This window comes from Osmerus mordax, chromosome 17, assembly GCF_038355195.1.
Source record: "Osmerus mordax isolate fOsmMor3 chromosome 17, fOsmMor3.pri, whole genome shotgun sequence".
Classification (NCBI taxonomy): Eukaryota; Metazoa; Chordata; class Actinopteri; order Osmeriformes; family Osmeridae; genus Osmerus; species Osmerus mordax.
The window spans coordinates 11,362,397-11,378,769 of record NC_090066.1 but is presented as its reverse complement, the minus strand read 5'-3'; the positions used below and the strand labels follow the sequence as shown (position 1 = coordinate 11,378,769).

Below are 16,373 nucleotides of genomic sequence, written 5' to 3'. Positions count from 1 at the left end.
TGAAGTGACGGAAAACCGAACTCGAAAAGTAGCCAGCTCTAGCTTTTTTCCTTTGTGTTTTAATGAGTGAATCATTTTGCATCTCGGCGAATTGTTCATCAAAAAGGTCGAGGAGGGCAGCCTTTAGGAGAAAAAGCAATTCCCCACAGACCTGTCGGCTCCGAATTTTTATTTGGGGCGTGAAAGTCTTTGTAATAAGCCTATGCGCCAGGGACACCGCATAGGCGCTTAGGCGGCAGCCATGTTTTGGTAGCGAGGTGAAGTTAGTTTCATATTCGACATTCGACATTTGTCTCACATTTGGAAAACGCTACTTTGCAGCGTCGAGTTAGGGACCGGGTGAAAATTACCCATACAATTTTGAAAAATTATGACTTTTATAATATTTTTATGGATATAAAAACCAAACTGTCACCAGATTATTCTAATAATGTCTGGCCTGCTTCCACACCCTTTACTTTTTCAATAAAGTTTTGAATAAAATTCCAATTAATCGCTAATCTCTGAAAATAGAATGAAATTCTCGCTAATATCAATATCTTTTATTATCTCTTTTCTAAAAATCTCAAATATACACCAGATTATTCTAATAATGTCTGGCCTACTTCCACACCCTTTACTTTTTCAATAAAGTTTTGAATAAAATTCCAATTAATCGCTAATCTCTGAAAATAGCATGAAATCCTTGCTAATCTCAATATCTTTTTCCAATTTGTTTCAAAAAATCTCAAATACACACCATATTATTCTAATAATGTCTGGCCTACTTCCACACCCTTTTTCAATAATGTTTTTAAAAAATGATAGAAAATCGCTAATCTCTGAAAATAGCATGAAATCCTTGCTAATATCAATATCTTTTTCAAAGTTGTTTCAAAAAATCTCAAATATACACCAGATTATTCTAATAATGTCTGGCCTACTTCCACACCCTTTACTTTTTTAATAATAAAATAATACAATTCCAATTAATAGCTAATCTATGAAAATAGCATGAAATCCTCGCTAATTTTATAGAAGACGAGTCATCATTTCATACAAGAAGACAGTATCACATCCACCACAACGGTTCCATTGACAATCTCAGCTGTCAAGTCTTAGGTAAAACACTTTATATGTAAGGAATATTTTGAATCCAGTCAATACTGAGAGAGAGAGAGAGAGAGAGAGAGAGAGAGGTATGTGTAAGATTACTCTGATGTAACCCCTCGACACACCCCATCACATGGAGTGTCTGCCTGTCAGAAAAATTGAAGATGTAACTTTTTTATTCTGTATAAAATGATACTGTGTTCAACATTCCTTGTGTGCAAAGAGAGGCCTAACCCAAATCTGAACTTGGGTGCACACACAAGACTCTTATATTGGGGCTGAGGACTAAGGGGGGGTTTGTTTGTTTTAAAGAGATACTGTTTGACAAGGGCTAGATGGAGACGCAAACTCTGGTGACCATTTGCTTGACACCTATATGGTTGAGTTTTTACGACACCAGAACCAGAGATTCAACTAGGGTTGATGACGCAAACACACACACGCGCGCGCCAGGTCTATGCAAGGGAGCCAATGAAAGAAGTGTGGAAGAAATTGTCAAGTGGCTGAGCGGTTAGGGAATCGGGCTAGTAATCAGAATGTTGCTGGTTCGATTCCTTGCCGTGCAAAATGACGTTGTGTCCTTGGGCAAGGCACTTCACCCTACTTGCCTCGGGGGAATGTCCCTGTACTCACTGTAAGTCGCTCTGGATAAGAGCGTCTGCTAAATGACTAAATGTATGTCTCCATTGGAACTGCATGACTATCACTATGTTTAAAAACAATAAAGACCAGGCTAAACATACAGTGATAATGGCAACATATCTCCCTCTGGCATGAAGGTCAGACTACAGTATTACAAATTGCATAGTCCCTTGCATAGCTTTGAAATTGGATGATGTTAATCCCATAGTAATGAACAGTTTTGCTATATCTTAAACACAGTTTTTATTCAGTGAATAGTGTTTGGAATAATCCTTTGACGTCTGAATGAACAACAATTGATACTCTTCTACTTGACATTATATAGATTGCATGCTCTGAATGCATGAGGTGGTATCATGCAGAGTGCTTGGACATGACCCACAAAGAGTTCAACGCCGCAAGAAAAGAAACAGACTGGAAATGCCTTGCCTGCAACAAAGTGTCTGAAAATTTCCTGCACTAAAAATAATGTCTTTGTTTTAATAAATGACTAATACCACAGTAATAAAGACTTGAGTTATGATGTTTAGCGTGGATTTCATGCTATTTTCAGAGATTAGCGATTTTCTATCATTCTTTTAAAAACATAATTGAAAAAGTAAAGGGTGTGGAAGTAGGCCAGACATTATTAGAATAATCTGGTGTATATTTGCGATTTTTAGACACAAGTCTGGAAAAATTATTGAGATTAGTGAAGATTTCATGCTATTTTCAGAGATTAGCGATTTTCTATTATTCTTTTAAAAACATTATTGAAAAAGTAAAGGGTGTGGAAGTAGGCCAGACATTATTAGAATAATCTGGTGTGTATTTGAGATTTTTTTAAACAATTTTGAAAAAGATATTGAGATTAGCGAGGATTTCATGCTATTTTCAGAGATTAGCGATTTTCTATCATTTAAAAAAAAGTTTTATTGAAAAAGTAAATGGTGTGGAAGTAGGCCAGACATTATTAGAATAATCTGGTGTGCATTTGAGATTTTCTGAAACAAGTCTGAAAAAGATATTGAGATTAGCAAGGATTTCATGCTATTTTCAGAGATTAGCGATTTTCTATCATTTTTAAAAAACATTTTTAACTTTTCTAACATACGCATCAGCAAAAACAGCAGAAGAACTGACAGTCATCCTAAACGGAGCTAAGTTCCATTGGAAAGTGGGTCCTTGATAACAAGATGGTTCTCAATTTAGCTAAAACAAAAAGCATCATCTTTGGGTCTAATCATTCTCTTAGAGCAGAGCCAGAGCTTAGACTGTGCATAGCTGGAACTTCCATCAAACAAGTAAAGGTAACCAAGCTATTGGGAGTCGCCCTAGATGATTAACTGTCCTGTTCAAAGTATATTGACACTATTGTCAATAAAATGGGCAAAGCACTAGCTGCAGTCAGACGATGCAGAAATCATCTTACACCTGATCTAAGAATACTGGTAGTTAGCTCTCTTGTTCTGTCACAGCTGGATTATTGCCAGATAGTATGGGCAAATGCCACCAAGAAAGACCTGAATAGATTACAGCTTGTACAAAATAAGGCTGCACGCTTTGCTTTACAGTGTCCTTACAGAACCAGCATACGAAGTATGCATGCCAGTCTCCACTGGCTAAAAGTTGAAGACAGGATGGTTGCTGCACTTCTTTTGTCAACATGGCGCCTCTTGCAGTCTAAAACACCAGCAGATCAGTATAGGCAACTAAATAAAAATGTAGCCTTACATAACTATGCCACTAGACGAGCAATAGAAGGTAGGTTTTCACTCCCCAGAGCTAATACCAATTTTCTTAAACGCACTGTGGGATACAGAACCATTTAGTCATGGAACCTACTACCAACAGAAATTATAAACGTGACACGTAAATGTATGTTCAAAAAGCAAATAATGAAACACTTGGGCACAGCATACTATACATACTAGCATACAGTACATCACCATCTGGTGATGTACTGTACATAAATGTGTAGTACTCTCTTACATGGTTTGCAGTTTAAGCTTCTATGTAATTGGATATATCAGTTTTTTATATCATGACAAAGGTATCTATTGCATAACCACTATGTTAATTTTTGATATTTGTAATGTAAAATTGTATGATCATTATTTTTATGTATTTTAACTTTTGATACTTGTAATGTAATGTATGTTTTAAATGTTAGATATTGGTATTGTAATGTATGTTTTAAATGTTTGATGTTTGTATGTAAGTTTTATATGTGGACCCCACTTAATGTAGCTCTGTCTTAGGGTAGAGCTAATGGGGATCCTTCTAAATAAACAAATAAACAAATAGTTTGTTATGTATCGAGGCGACCAACTGGGCCCCGTTCGTCGTAAGGGTTGAAGCTAAGTTAATCAATTGTCCCTTTAGCCCGTTAACATTAGCGAGATGAGTGAGAACAGCAAATATCGGTTCGTCAACGGCTGATCCGCATCCAAATCATGTGGTTAATTTCAATCAGGCTAAACTTATCAGGGAAATTGCACGTGCACGTCCTACTTCAAAAGGCAGGAAAGGTCGATCACAAAAACCGTGATTTTCTAACGGTATTATGGCGGAAAAGACGAGAGAGCGGTGATAGGCTATTCTCGCCATCCGAGCAAACTATTATAATGAGTCTCTAAGAAGACAATAAGCATATTATCATGGCTAAGTCAAACACCGCCACCGCTGCCAGAGCAAGACAAGCAGCTTGGCAAAAAATTGCCGATAAGCTAAATGCGAAAGTTTTGGGGAAATGTATAGGCTCATCTTAAGTGCCTCATTACCCCAATCAATCAGATCACATTTCTTTAAATGTGCCTGCTGGTATAGGCTTGATGGAAATTAATAATCGAATGAGATCTTGCTAGCAAAAATAATGATCTCAACTCTTTCAGAATAAGTAGGCTAGATAAAAACAAGGCCAAAGAGTATCTAATTGATACGAATTCATAGACAATTATGAGGATATATGTAGGCTACTGCGCTTATATCATGTACTATATATGTGTATATGCATGTAGGCCTATGTGTAAATCCCTCTTTGATTTCATTGACTGGGACATGGCCAGGGAATATGATGAATTGATTCATCAGCTGGTTAAGCGGCAAGTACACTTTTCTTACAGCAACTCATGCTGCGGCTTTGCCAATGTTTTCTGCATCGCCTATACTGCATAAAAAGTTATATATAGCCTACCTGACGCAAAAAAACTCAAGGCTATGCAGTCTGAAGCACAGTTAAAGTTTCAAGTAGCTTTATTGTCAATTTCTTCACATGTCAAGACATAAAAAGGAATCGATATGACGTTTCCCACTCTCCCACAGTGAAACATATAAAAAGCACAGGCACAACAGATAAGACAAGACATTTCGTAAAACATAGCGTTACATATTCACGTACAGCAGCATAAGCTAATAATAAAGCATAAAGCCTGCTGCGGCGTGTGATATTTGCAATGTACGGCCCGAGAAGGTCTTGCAAATAAATGAGTCCTTGTCGGCTGAATCGATATCGCTCAAACAAGAACTCATCCGTGTGAAATAAAGGATCTTGGCAATCGCGAAGAACTCTATTGGTATGGAAAGCTAATCTAACTAAAATATAGCTCCTTGGTCAACTGGGTCTCTCAAAAAGGGAGCTGCCATGTTATTTTTCGGGGGTGTGGCAAGCTTATCCAGATACACTTACGTTAGCCTGCTCTGGAGCAGGTTAGTGCTAATTGATATGTTACTATGGTGATTTATCGAAAGTTGCTTCCACGAACCAAAAAGAGGGGCGTTTTTTTTATCTTAGCCTGAAAATTAGCTCGCTAAACCGCTTAGCAAGCTACGACGAATACCCCCCCCGGGGGGTATTCCAGGTAGCGGGTTTAACAAACTCTGAGATTAACCCTGAACTCAGAGTTGAGTTACTCTAACATGGGAAACTCAGAAAATTCGGTTCCAGAACACCTGATATGAATTAGTTAATTTGACTCGGAGTAGGTCAACTCTGAGTTTAGCGCGTGCATGAGTTCTACTAAAAGCCAACATCTATGGAGCTCCGATACTAGGATTCACCATGGAAAAAGGCGACAAAAAAGGCTTCCTATTTCACCGCAATGGAATTGGAAATTTTAATCCGTGCGTATGGCCGAGCACATATTTAAGAAAAAAAGTAATACGGCTGTAGCTGCGAAGGACAGACAATTGGCGTGGGAAAGAATTGCTGATCGAGTCAATGCGTAAGTTTGAATTTAGTCCATAAATCGAACATTTAATGTCCGTTAATATTACAGGTGAAAAAGTGTTGGAATTGTAATTTAATCAAATACAATGTTCATATAGGTGCAATCCCACAGGCGTGAAGTGCACTTGGCAACAACTGAAAATGAAATATAAAAACGTAATACAAACAGGTAAGGCATATTTAGCCTTTTGGCCTATAGGTTTATGATTGTAGCTTCCATCACTTTGGTATCATATTTGACATACAACGTGAATATCCTCATTGCCTATATTATCCTGTTATGGCGGAAACACACAATGTCCTGTCGCCTGATATCTTGCTTAAATTAACACTGAGTTCAATTCAGCAAATAGAAAGGCAGAGGCACGCAAAACGGGTGGAGGGCCACCACCAGCACCTCTGACCTCTGCAGAAGAGCTGGCTCTGAGCCACAACATTGGCCGTCCAGTGGCTGAAGGCATCCCTGGAGGAAGCTCATCAGAGCCAATCACCCCACAGGACACAAGTGCCTACATAAGATGTAAGTATGTGCGAGTATGTGTGTGAATGTGTTTTCATTTTCCACTCTGGTCCACTTCTAGTCACTGATGGTGTAATCCGAGTTGTTGAGCCTCCTGCAAGCCTCCAATTATGCATGGTGACTATCCTGAAACAATACCTTTCATCACAGGATGATGATGATGAGGATGAGGACACATTGACTGCTGCCACAGACGGGGTTGCAGAGGCCTACATATATGGTAGCTACATATATGATAGTTCTCTCTCCATGTACTTTATTTACAGTCTTGGGTGTAATTGTCATTTTAAAATGTACACTGAAGTGATGAGAGTAATGAATGTAAAAACTAAATGCACAGTCTGATCCTGTTGAACAGAGCATGGATGAGCCTTGCCAGGAGAGGGGTCCATCAACCTCCAAAGCACAGCTACAGACAGTGAGATGTTCAGTAAATGGCAGGTGAATTATGTATGTAGAACTGGGATTTAATGTCATCCTAATGTATTCCCAGTTACCAGTTATGGACTTGTACAAACTCCATTTGTTAAAACAAATGGGAAACCTGACCAAGAGATGGTGTATTTGGGGCGGAAGATAAAGAAGACGGATCTAGAAATTGAATTGCTAGAACACCAGCTGCAGGGTGGGTGCATGGTCACAGGTGAGTGAGTGTTAAATGTCAGAACAATATATTAATATTAATTGTTGCATTTCTATTTGTAGGCAATAAAGAAGACAAAATGAAATGGTAATGATGTGTTTATTTCAGTGTCAGGGTTGGTGGAAGTGTGTGCGGCACAGTATGTCTCTGACTTCTCTCCCATTTTGGACATCTGCAGGTTGGAGGGGATGGTCGTCCTCAGGGTCGTTTTGTATGGCAGGGTGTTGCTCTCCTCTAATAGTGGCAATATTATGAAGAACAACACATGCCACAATAATATCACATGCCCTCTCTGGTTTTACCCTCAGTCTACGTAGGCACTGGAACCGGGCTTTGAGAATGCCTATGGTCATCTCCACCCGGGCTCTAGTCCTGCAGTGGGCCACATTGTACCACTGCTGAGGGCCCGGCTCAGGGTCATGGTAAGGGGTCATCAGAGTGGGCTGGCATGGGTACCCTCTGTCACCAAGCAGGTGGCCATGAAACTCTCCTGTAAGTATATAGTGGGTACATTGGCAGAAGGCTGCGGTCCATCAGGACCAATACCTCACGCCACAAAAACAGTTTCTTCCCTTCCGCTGTTGGCCTCTTCAACAAGGCCAAGGGACCACACTGACTCTAATGACTTCCTGCTTAAAACACACTGCTTTTTGCACTGCATTACAAAAGTGTATCTTGTAGATTTGTATTTTTTGTAATATTTGTATTGTAATTTACGGCAACTTATTTTATTTTATTGTATATTTAATTTAATTCTAATCCCACTTAGTACTGCTAGTTTATGTACCCTTAGTATAGATAGTCCACATATTTAAATGTTTAGGTCCCTATATGTTTATTGTTTGCACCTTCCTGCCAAAGCAAATTCCTTGTCTGTGCAAACTTCCATGGCGAATAAATCCCATTCTTATTCTGATTGTGAGTGTGGTACATGAGGGAGACAAGGGAATGTTATTTGTTCAAAGCTTAACTTACCATTTGCAACTCTGTTGCTCAGGGTAGACTCGCGATATATCCTTGAGTCATGTACCGAGCCAGGCCATTTGGCCTCCACATTTGAGATCAAATGTGCTGCATCACATATAATCTTGTCAGTGCAGAGAAGAGATATTAGCTGCAATATTTTAAAGTTGTGCTGTAGTCTTTATTATTGTAGTCTTTATTATTGTAAGACAGTAAATCTACTTGCACATCAATGCTGTGGAATGACTTCCTATTCACATAGTCTCCTTCATTAATGGATGGAGCTATGATGGGGATGTGGGTGCCATCAATGCAGCCAATCACATTGGGAAATCCTGCAAAATGGAAAGGATTTACTCATCCCAGTCTGAGATTGCAACATTGTCATTCACATGATTTCAAATTTCTTTATTGACTTAAACTGAATGTGTGCTACATCAGTCACCTGAAATCATGTGAAATTCCTCTTTGATGGTCCTTAGAGGTTTGTGCCCAGGAAAGACTACGTAGGTCTGCAGTAGGCCTTTCAATGCCAGGGCCACTTTTCTTATGGCTCGGCAGACTGTTGCTTTTCCAAGATGTTCTGCTTCGCCAATGTTGTATAGGAAACTCCCGTTGGCAAAGAAACGGAGAGCAACGCAATATCATTTGGTCTGTTCTGAGAGCACGTCCACGGTGTGTTACATAAGCAATGTATGGATGGAGAATGTTGGTGAGATTAATTATTGAATGTGATGAAAAACGGTAACGTTTGCGTAGGTATTCATCGGGGAATGAAAGTACATCCAATCGCGGTCTTAAAATCCTCTCCTGGCGTAAGGCTAAGCGAATTACATTTCGCTCGTAATCGATCGGCCGACCCAGGAAAGGACACCCCATGTCTGCAAACTGTTTCAAGATCCGAAAGTGGGTGGGGATTGCTAGGAAAACACAGTTTTTCATAGAAAACCTGCTAGCGAGCTGGGCTGCATTTCCCGATAACGATGGATCGTAGCAACGATCGAGCAAAAAACGAAACCATCGATATTTCTTACGTGCGTTTCCCAAACATGCTTGTAAGGAGTAGGCTAATCTATGCACATTCAAAAGTTGCGAATTTTCAAGACACACTTTAGCTACGATGTCTTTTCGGCCCGTAAAACTAAGATTCGTCCTACGATGAATTCTACGATCAATTTAGGCTTACGACGCTTTCGGGAAACGCACCTCAGGTTAGTTTCACAGCGTAAGTTACCATGGCAACTTACCAAAAGGTTTCGTTACCTCTCTTTCTGGAACGTGGAACTCGGAGTATGCCTCTTTTCAGGGTTAAACAACTCAAAGTTTTCACTAAACCCGCTACTTGGAATACCCCCTTGCAGTGGTCGTAGTGAGTTAAAGTTAGCTAAATAGTTGGGTTGTAGTGTTAGACACAACCAGGCAACTAAACTCAAAATGTATTTGGAATTAAATGATTTGGAAATCCCTTTACACCGATATTCCACTGAATGTTAAACAAAGACAATTGAGGCTTGTGTTAAGACTGATTGGTTTTTCATACTCATTTGGTCCTTTTTTTCACAGAATACCAACTTTTTTGGAATTGAGGTTGTAATAAGTAAAAATGTAAGGAAACGTTGAATTTCCGAATAATTAGCAGTTGTTTAAGAGAGAGAGGGGTTAGCTAGTTTACAGTAATGATATCACATAGTCATCACATAAAAACCTAGCGGTATATGCTTGCTGTAAATGGATCGCAATTGCCCAACACTTGCAGATTGTGTTCATATCTTTCCTTTTCTTTAGCTAAGAGGTGATCCAAAGAAACTTGGGAAGGTAAATTTGCCGGCTTTTGCTGCGTCTCAATGGTGTGAACCGCCATTGCCAGCAGCTTTCTGCCCTCCAGGTCACCGCGGATGTCACGTGACTGAAAACTATGAAAAGGGAGGATCAGTTCATTTAGCTCAAACACTGCGCCCCGCAGTATAGTCCACACAGAATAACTTGTGTTGCAGTTATACCCCTTATTAAGACAGGGCCTTTTCAGTTACTGTGAAAACAAATAAACATTCTTTTACATGATGTTGTGGGGACTGCTTATGCTTTAAGAAATGTAACAGATGAGACCATCCATATGAGTGTCTTAGATATCATCACAGAATAACATAAAAAAAAAAAAAATTTCCTGCTTAGTAAATGTTTATAGGTGTCTTAAGAGTTAAGAGCTGCTTTTCACTTTCCAGTAGGCACTCTGTCCATACCGAAATGCTCCATGACCAGGTGCTGTCAGGGTGGTTGAAGTCTCCAGCAGGGTAGAAAGGGTTAGGGGCTCCCAGAGTGCACAGCTCTCATCTTTGAACTCCCGGTCTTGGGTCAGTTCTGGGCACATACACACACGTGCAGGAAAGCTAACAAACACTTAAATTGGATTCCAGAATTCACTAATATCAGTATCACTGGTAAGATACCTTCTTTTTCTATGTCCTTGTCTGAAACCATTGACCAGTTCTCAGAAATCTGAACACAGACACTGGTAGGCACTTCTGACAGAGCCCTGCATTTAATTACAATTTGGAAAGAGAAGGGTAGAGTGGGAAAACATTTTACCACGTTGTACATAGTCTGCCTATTTCACTCATAAATTAATATGCTTTCTTTGTCACCCTACATCACCTTAAAATGTAGTCTTTCCCAGTACAGACCTCTGCGATATGCTCAACTTTTTCTGTTTCTGGGGTGGAACTTTGGAAGGTTTCATCAGTGGAGGCAAACCCTTCAGGGGGCCTCCAATGGAAGCCAGCCTCTAAAAAGAACAGGGGGGAGGGGACCAAACTATAATCATAAAATAATGAAGACTCACAATAAACAGGAAGCATTTAAGGGATCTCTGTCTTATTGGCAAGGGTAAATTGTATGTGTGGGGGGGAGGGAAGTAACTATTATACTTGGTTAACCTTTGGCTGTGCTAGGATGTCACTAGCCAAGTATTTGGTGGGACTGTCCCCCTCTGAATGGCTGTGTAGGTCTGGCAGGGGGTTGTTGGCCATAAGCAGAGCTGTTCTGTCGAGGTTGCTTTCCGAGGCTTTGAACATGAGGGCCACTCGACTCCGGTGGCTTTGAGATCTTCCCTGCAGCTCCAGTAGCTTCCTACACTCCATCCTCTCGTTGAATGACTGTTGGCCAGACAGAGAGAGAATCAGAAAGAGAGACAGACATTGACATTATTTGGGGATGGAAGTTTGTTTGGCAAGTGGCTTCTGTCTCAGAAGCATTGTGAAGACCGACCTCAATCACAGTGTGCCAGCTGTGCGACATCTCCATCCTCGCCAGTCTTGCCTCAGATTCTTCTCGTAGAATGTTCCATATTTCTTGAGAATCCATCACTGTTTTGTGCACATCACACATAAGAGTACTTACTTCCTTGTATTTAATTGTAGCTCCAACACTACAGTATATAAACAAAGGAGGACAGACTAGATGAACATTCTCAGGTTCAAGGTCAAGTTGAATTGTCATATGAACTGGAACATACGTATACGCACAACAAAAAAGCCTTAGATGCAAGTATGCTCTCAACGACAAATGAAAACCTATTATAATGACGGGAAGATCTGTCATTATATTGATACAATAGGACATGGGGACAAACAAGACATCCACTGGTTCACCAATGGCAATGACACAAACAAACAAATAACCCTGTAGTGGCTATTGACCTATGCAGGAAGTCCATAAAAAGGCCACGTGGAACTAAACACCAGGGGAAAAACATTGTGCCGCGCACATAGATTAATCCAGTTCCACTTCTTGATATGCGTTTTACTATTTATTCTTCCACCAAACACTTTAGCTGATACAGTACCAGTTACCGAATCATGCATTGGCGTGCGTGAGTGCGATCAACAGAAAGCGTTCACTCCCAGGCTCACCCCCTCTCTCGATTAACTCCCAAATAAAGTGAACAGGTAAATGCAATCAGTTAAAACCACTACCATTACCACCCAAACCAACACCTAAAATGACAGTGAAGTGAACAATACAATCAGTGAAGTGAACAATACAAACAGTGGTCTACAATACAAAACTACTAAACTATACAGAAAATAGAAGTTACTTGACATGCGGCTCCTACAAATCCTATCATTTATTTTAACAGACTGACTCTCACCTTTGGCTTTCTGATAGATCTCACAGGCCTTTACTATTATAGCCACATCCCCTAATTTGAGTACAGACTCTGAGGCTTTCTTTCCTGAAGTCCTGTATCGTTTGAAAACAAACAAAACATGATATCTAAATTATCACATACACTTTATAACGAAGTATACTTTAATGTTAATTACACACATACCTACAAAACTATATTGTTTTGACAAACCCTTACTTTTTTGCCATCATCCACAACCGTTGAAATTAGAGTTGAAATAAACTGAGAATGTTGAATTGTCATTCAGAAAATAAAGTAAGGGCATGTCTTTCTCCACTTCTGGAATGTCAGTATGCATTCTTAATCTGTTCAACAGTCTGAAGTGATGTCATAAAGTAAGGGCATGTAAACAAAGGTTAATTAAGCAATATAGTAGGAGTGAGAGTGGGGATGGTAAGGGATATTCCCACGGGTGGTGTTCGGCCGTAGCCACGAGGCCGGAGGCCAGGACTATATTGCTTTTACAAAACAATTTTATAGTCAACCAAATAACATTTAAACACGAAGTTATTGATTAAAAACATGTTTATTTCGCCATTGTTCCTCCGCAACGAAAAAAAATAGTTCCATTGTCAACGTCAGCTGAGTGAGCTATTAGCCCGAAAGCTAACGTTATGCTAGCAAGATTCAAAGGCAATAACATTGTGTACGGTTGTCAAACAGTAAATATAATTTTACAGTATGTTTGACAAGAAGATTTTGTAGCTAACCAGCCATGTCACTGTCCCAAAATCGATATCAAGATTTTCACGAAAAAAGTATCGGCCATATAGTTAACTAGGCTACTAGTACAGTACTAGGCTACAGTACGGCCGCAGCCTGTGGAGCGAGTTGAATACAGTACAGTACATCAAATGGATGTGAGATGACCGCATCAAAGTTGACATTTTCTCCAAACAGTAATTATAATTTGACAGTATGTTTAACAGCAAGACTCACAACGCTGCAGCAAGCTTTATGCTTTATTATGAGCTTATGCTGCTGTATGTGAATATGTAACGCTATGTTTTACGAAATGTCTTGTCTTATCTGTTGTGCCTGTGCTTTTTATATGTTTCAATGTGGGAGAGTGGGAAACGTCATATCGAGTCCTTTTTATGTCTTGACATGTGAAGAAATTGACAATAAAGCTACTTGAAACTTTATCTGTGCTTCAGACTGCATAGCCTTGAGGTTTTTTTGCGTCAGGTAGGCTATAGGCTACATTTTTATGCAGTATAGGCGATGCAGAAAACATTGGCAAAGCCGCAGCATGCGTTGCTGTAAGAAAAGTGTACTTGCCGCTTAACCAGCTGATGAATCAATTCATCATATTCCCTGGCCATGTCCCAGTCAATGAAATCAAAGAGGGATTTACACATAGGCCTACATGCATATACACATATATAGTACATGATATAAGCGCAGTAGCCTACATATATCCTCATGATTGTCTATGAATTCGTATCAATTAGATACTCTTTGGCCTGGTTTTTATCTAGCCTACTTATTCTGAAAGAGTTGAGATCATTATTTTCGCTAGCAAAAGATCTTATTTTTTTCAACCTTACAAAACTTTTTTCCCAGGCCTCCAGAGAAATCTGTTCCCCAAGGGAAATCTGTTCCCCCTGTGTTCTCAGTGTAAAAGACTGATGTATAGATGAAACTTGCTATACATAATGATCACAGTAACATATATCACCAGCATCACTGTATTGCTTTATAAATGGCCACTCCAATATACAGGGGGGGAGCCACTGTCCTCAGGCCTCCAGGGAAATCTGTTCCCCTTCTGTTCTCGGTGTAAAAGACTAATGTAAAATATTTGAAAAATATTTTCTACAAAAAGTTTTGAAATGTTGAAAATAAATTATTTTCAAAAATAGGTTTACATTATTGATGAGTACAGTACGTTTTTTCAACCTTTTATATAGTTATTTTTTTCAACCTTACAAAACCTTTTTCCCAGGCCTCCAGGGAAATCTGTACCCCAAGGGAAATCTGTTCCCCCTGTATTCTCAGTGTAAAAGACTGATGTATAGATGAAACTTGCTATACATAATGATCACAGTAACATACATCACCAGCATCGCTGTATTGCTTTATAAATGGACACTCTAATATACAGGGGGGGAACCGCTGTCCTCAGGCCTCCAGGGAAATCTGTTCCCCTTGTGTTCTCAGTGTAAAACACTGATGTATAGATGAAACTTGCTATACATAAGGATCACAGTAACATACATCACCAGCATCACTGTATAGCTTTATAAATGGCCACTCTAATACACAGGGGGGGGGGGGGGGAACCAACGCCCTCAGGCCTCCAGGGAAATCTGTTCCCCTTGTGTTCTCAGTGTAAAAGACTAATGTAAAATATTTGAAAAATATTTTCTACAAAAAGTTTTGAAATGTTGAAAATAAATTATTTTCAAAAATAGGTTTACATCATCGATGAGTACAGTACATTTTTTCAACCTTTTAAATTTGTTATTTTTTTCAACCTTACAAAACTTTTTTCCCAGGCCTCCAGGGAAATCTGTTCCCCAATGGAAATCTGTTCCCCCTGTGTTCTCAGTGTAAAAGACTGATGTATAGATCAAACTTGCTATACATAATGATCACAGTAACATATATCACCAGCATGACTGTATTGCTTTATAAATGGCCACTCTAATATACAGGGGGGGGAACCACTGTCATCAGGCCTCCAGAGAAATCTGTTCCCCTTTTGTTCTCAGTGTAAAAGACTAATGTAAAATATTTGAAAAATATTTTCTACAAAAAGTTTTGAAATGTTGAAAATAAATCATTTCCAAAAATAGGTTTCGATCATTGATGAGTACAGTACATTTTTTCAGCCTTTTATATAGTTATTTTTTTCAACCTTACAAAACCTTTTTCCCAGGCCTCCAGGGAAATCTGTACCCCAAGGGAAATCTGTTCCCCCTGTATTCTCAGTGTAAAAGACTGATGTATAGATGAAACTTGCTAAACATAATGATCACAGTAACATACATCACCAGCATCACTGTATTGCTTTATAAATGGCCACTCTAATACACAGGGGGGGGGGGAACCAACGCCCTCAGGCCTCCAGGGAAATCTGTTCCCCTTGTGTTCTCAGTGTAAAAGACTAATGTAAAATATTTGAAAAATATTTTCTACAAAAAGTTTTGAAATGTTGAAAATAAATTATTTTCCAAAATAGGTTTACATCATTGATGAGTACAGTACATTTTTTCAACCTTTTACATTTGTTATTTTTTTCAACCTTACAAAACTTTTTTTCCCAGGCCTCCAGGGAAATCTGTTCCCCAATGGAAATCTGTTCCCCCTGTGTTCTCAGTGTAAAAGACTGATGTATAGATTAAACTTGCTATACATAATGATCACAGTAACATATATCACCAGCATGACTGTATTGCTTTATAAATGGCCACTCTAATATACTGTGTGGGAACCACTGTCCTCAAGCCTCCAGGGAAATCTGTTCCCCTTGTGTTCTCAGTGTAAAAGACTAATGTAAAATGTTTGAAAAATATTTTCTACAAAAAGTTTTGAAATGTTGAAAATAAATTATTTCCCAAAATAGGTTTACATCATTGATGAGTACAGTACATTTTTTCAACCTTTTATATAGTTATTTTTTTCAACCTTACAAAACTTTTTTCCCAGGCCTCCAGGGAAATCTGTTCCCCAAGGGAAATCTGTTCCCCCTGTGTTCTCAGTGTAAAAGACTGATGTATAGATGAAACTTGCTATACATAATGATCACAGTAACATACATCACCAGCATCGCTGTATTGCTTTATAAATGGCCACTCTAATATACAGGGGGGAACCACTGTCCTCAGGCCTCCAGGGAAATCTGTTCCCTTTGTGTTCTCAGTGTAAAAGACTAATGTAAAATATTTGAAAAATATTTTCTACAAAAAGTTTTGAAATGTTGAAAAGAAATTATTTCCAAAAATAGGTTTAGATCATTGATGAGTACAGTACATTTTTTCAACCTTTTATATTGTTATTTTTTTCAACCTTACAAAACTTTTTTTCCCAGGCCTCCAGGGAAATCTGTTCCCCAATGGAAATCTCTTCCCCCTGTGTTCTCAGTGTAAAAGACTGATGTATAGATGAAACTTGC

The 16,373-nt window shown here is 39.1% G+C and overlaps 1 protein-coding gene across 1 annotated transcript; it reads right to left on the bottom strand.

The window, feature by feature from the left end:
* Positions 1-7,203: 7,203 nt before the first annotated feature.
* Positions 7,204-11,427, bottom strand: LOC136960522 (putative nuclease HARBI1). The gene is given in 11 exon segments (XM_067255033.1): positions 7,204-7,238; positions 7,241-7,594; positions 8,080-8,191; positions 8,290-8,402; positions 8,513-8,702; positions 9,893-9,980; positions 10,308-10,425; positions 10,515-10,600; positions 10,749-10,849; positions 11,001-11,219; positions 11,332-11,427. Coding segments are annotated over 11 exon segments (1,512 nt in total).
* Positions 11,428-16,373: the final 4,946 nt, after the last annotated feature.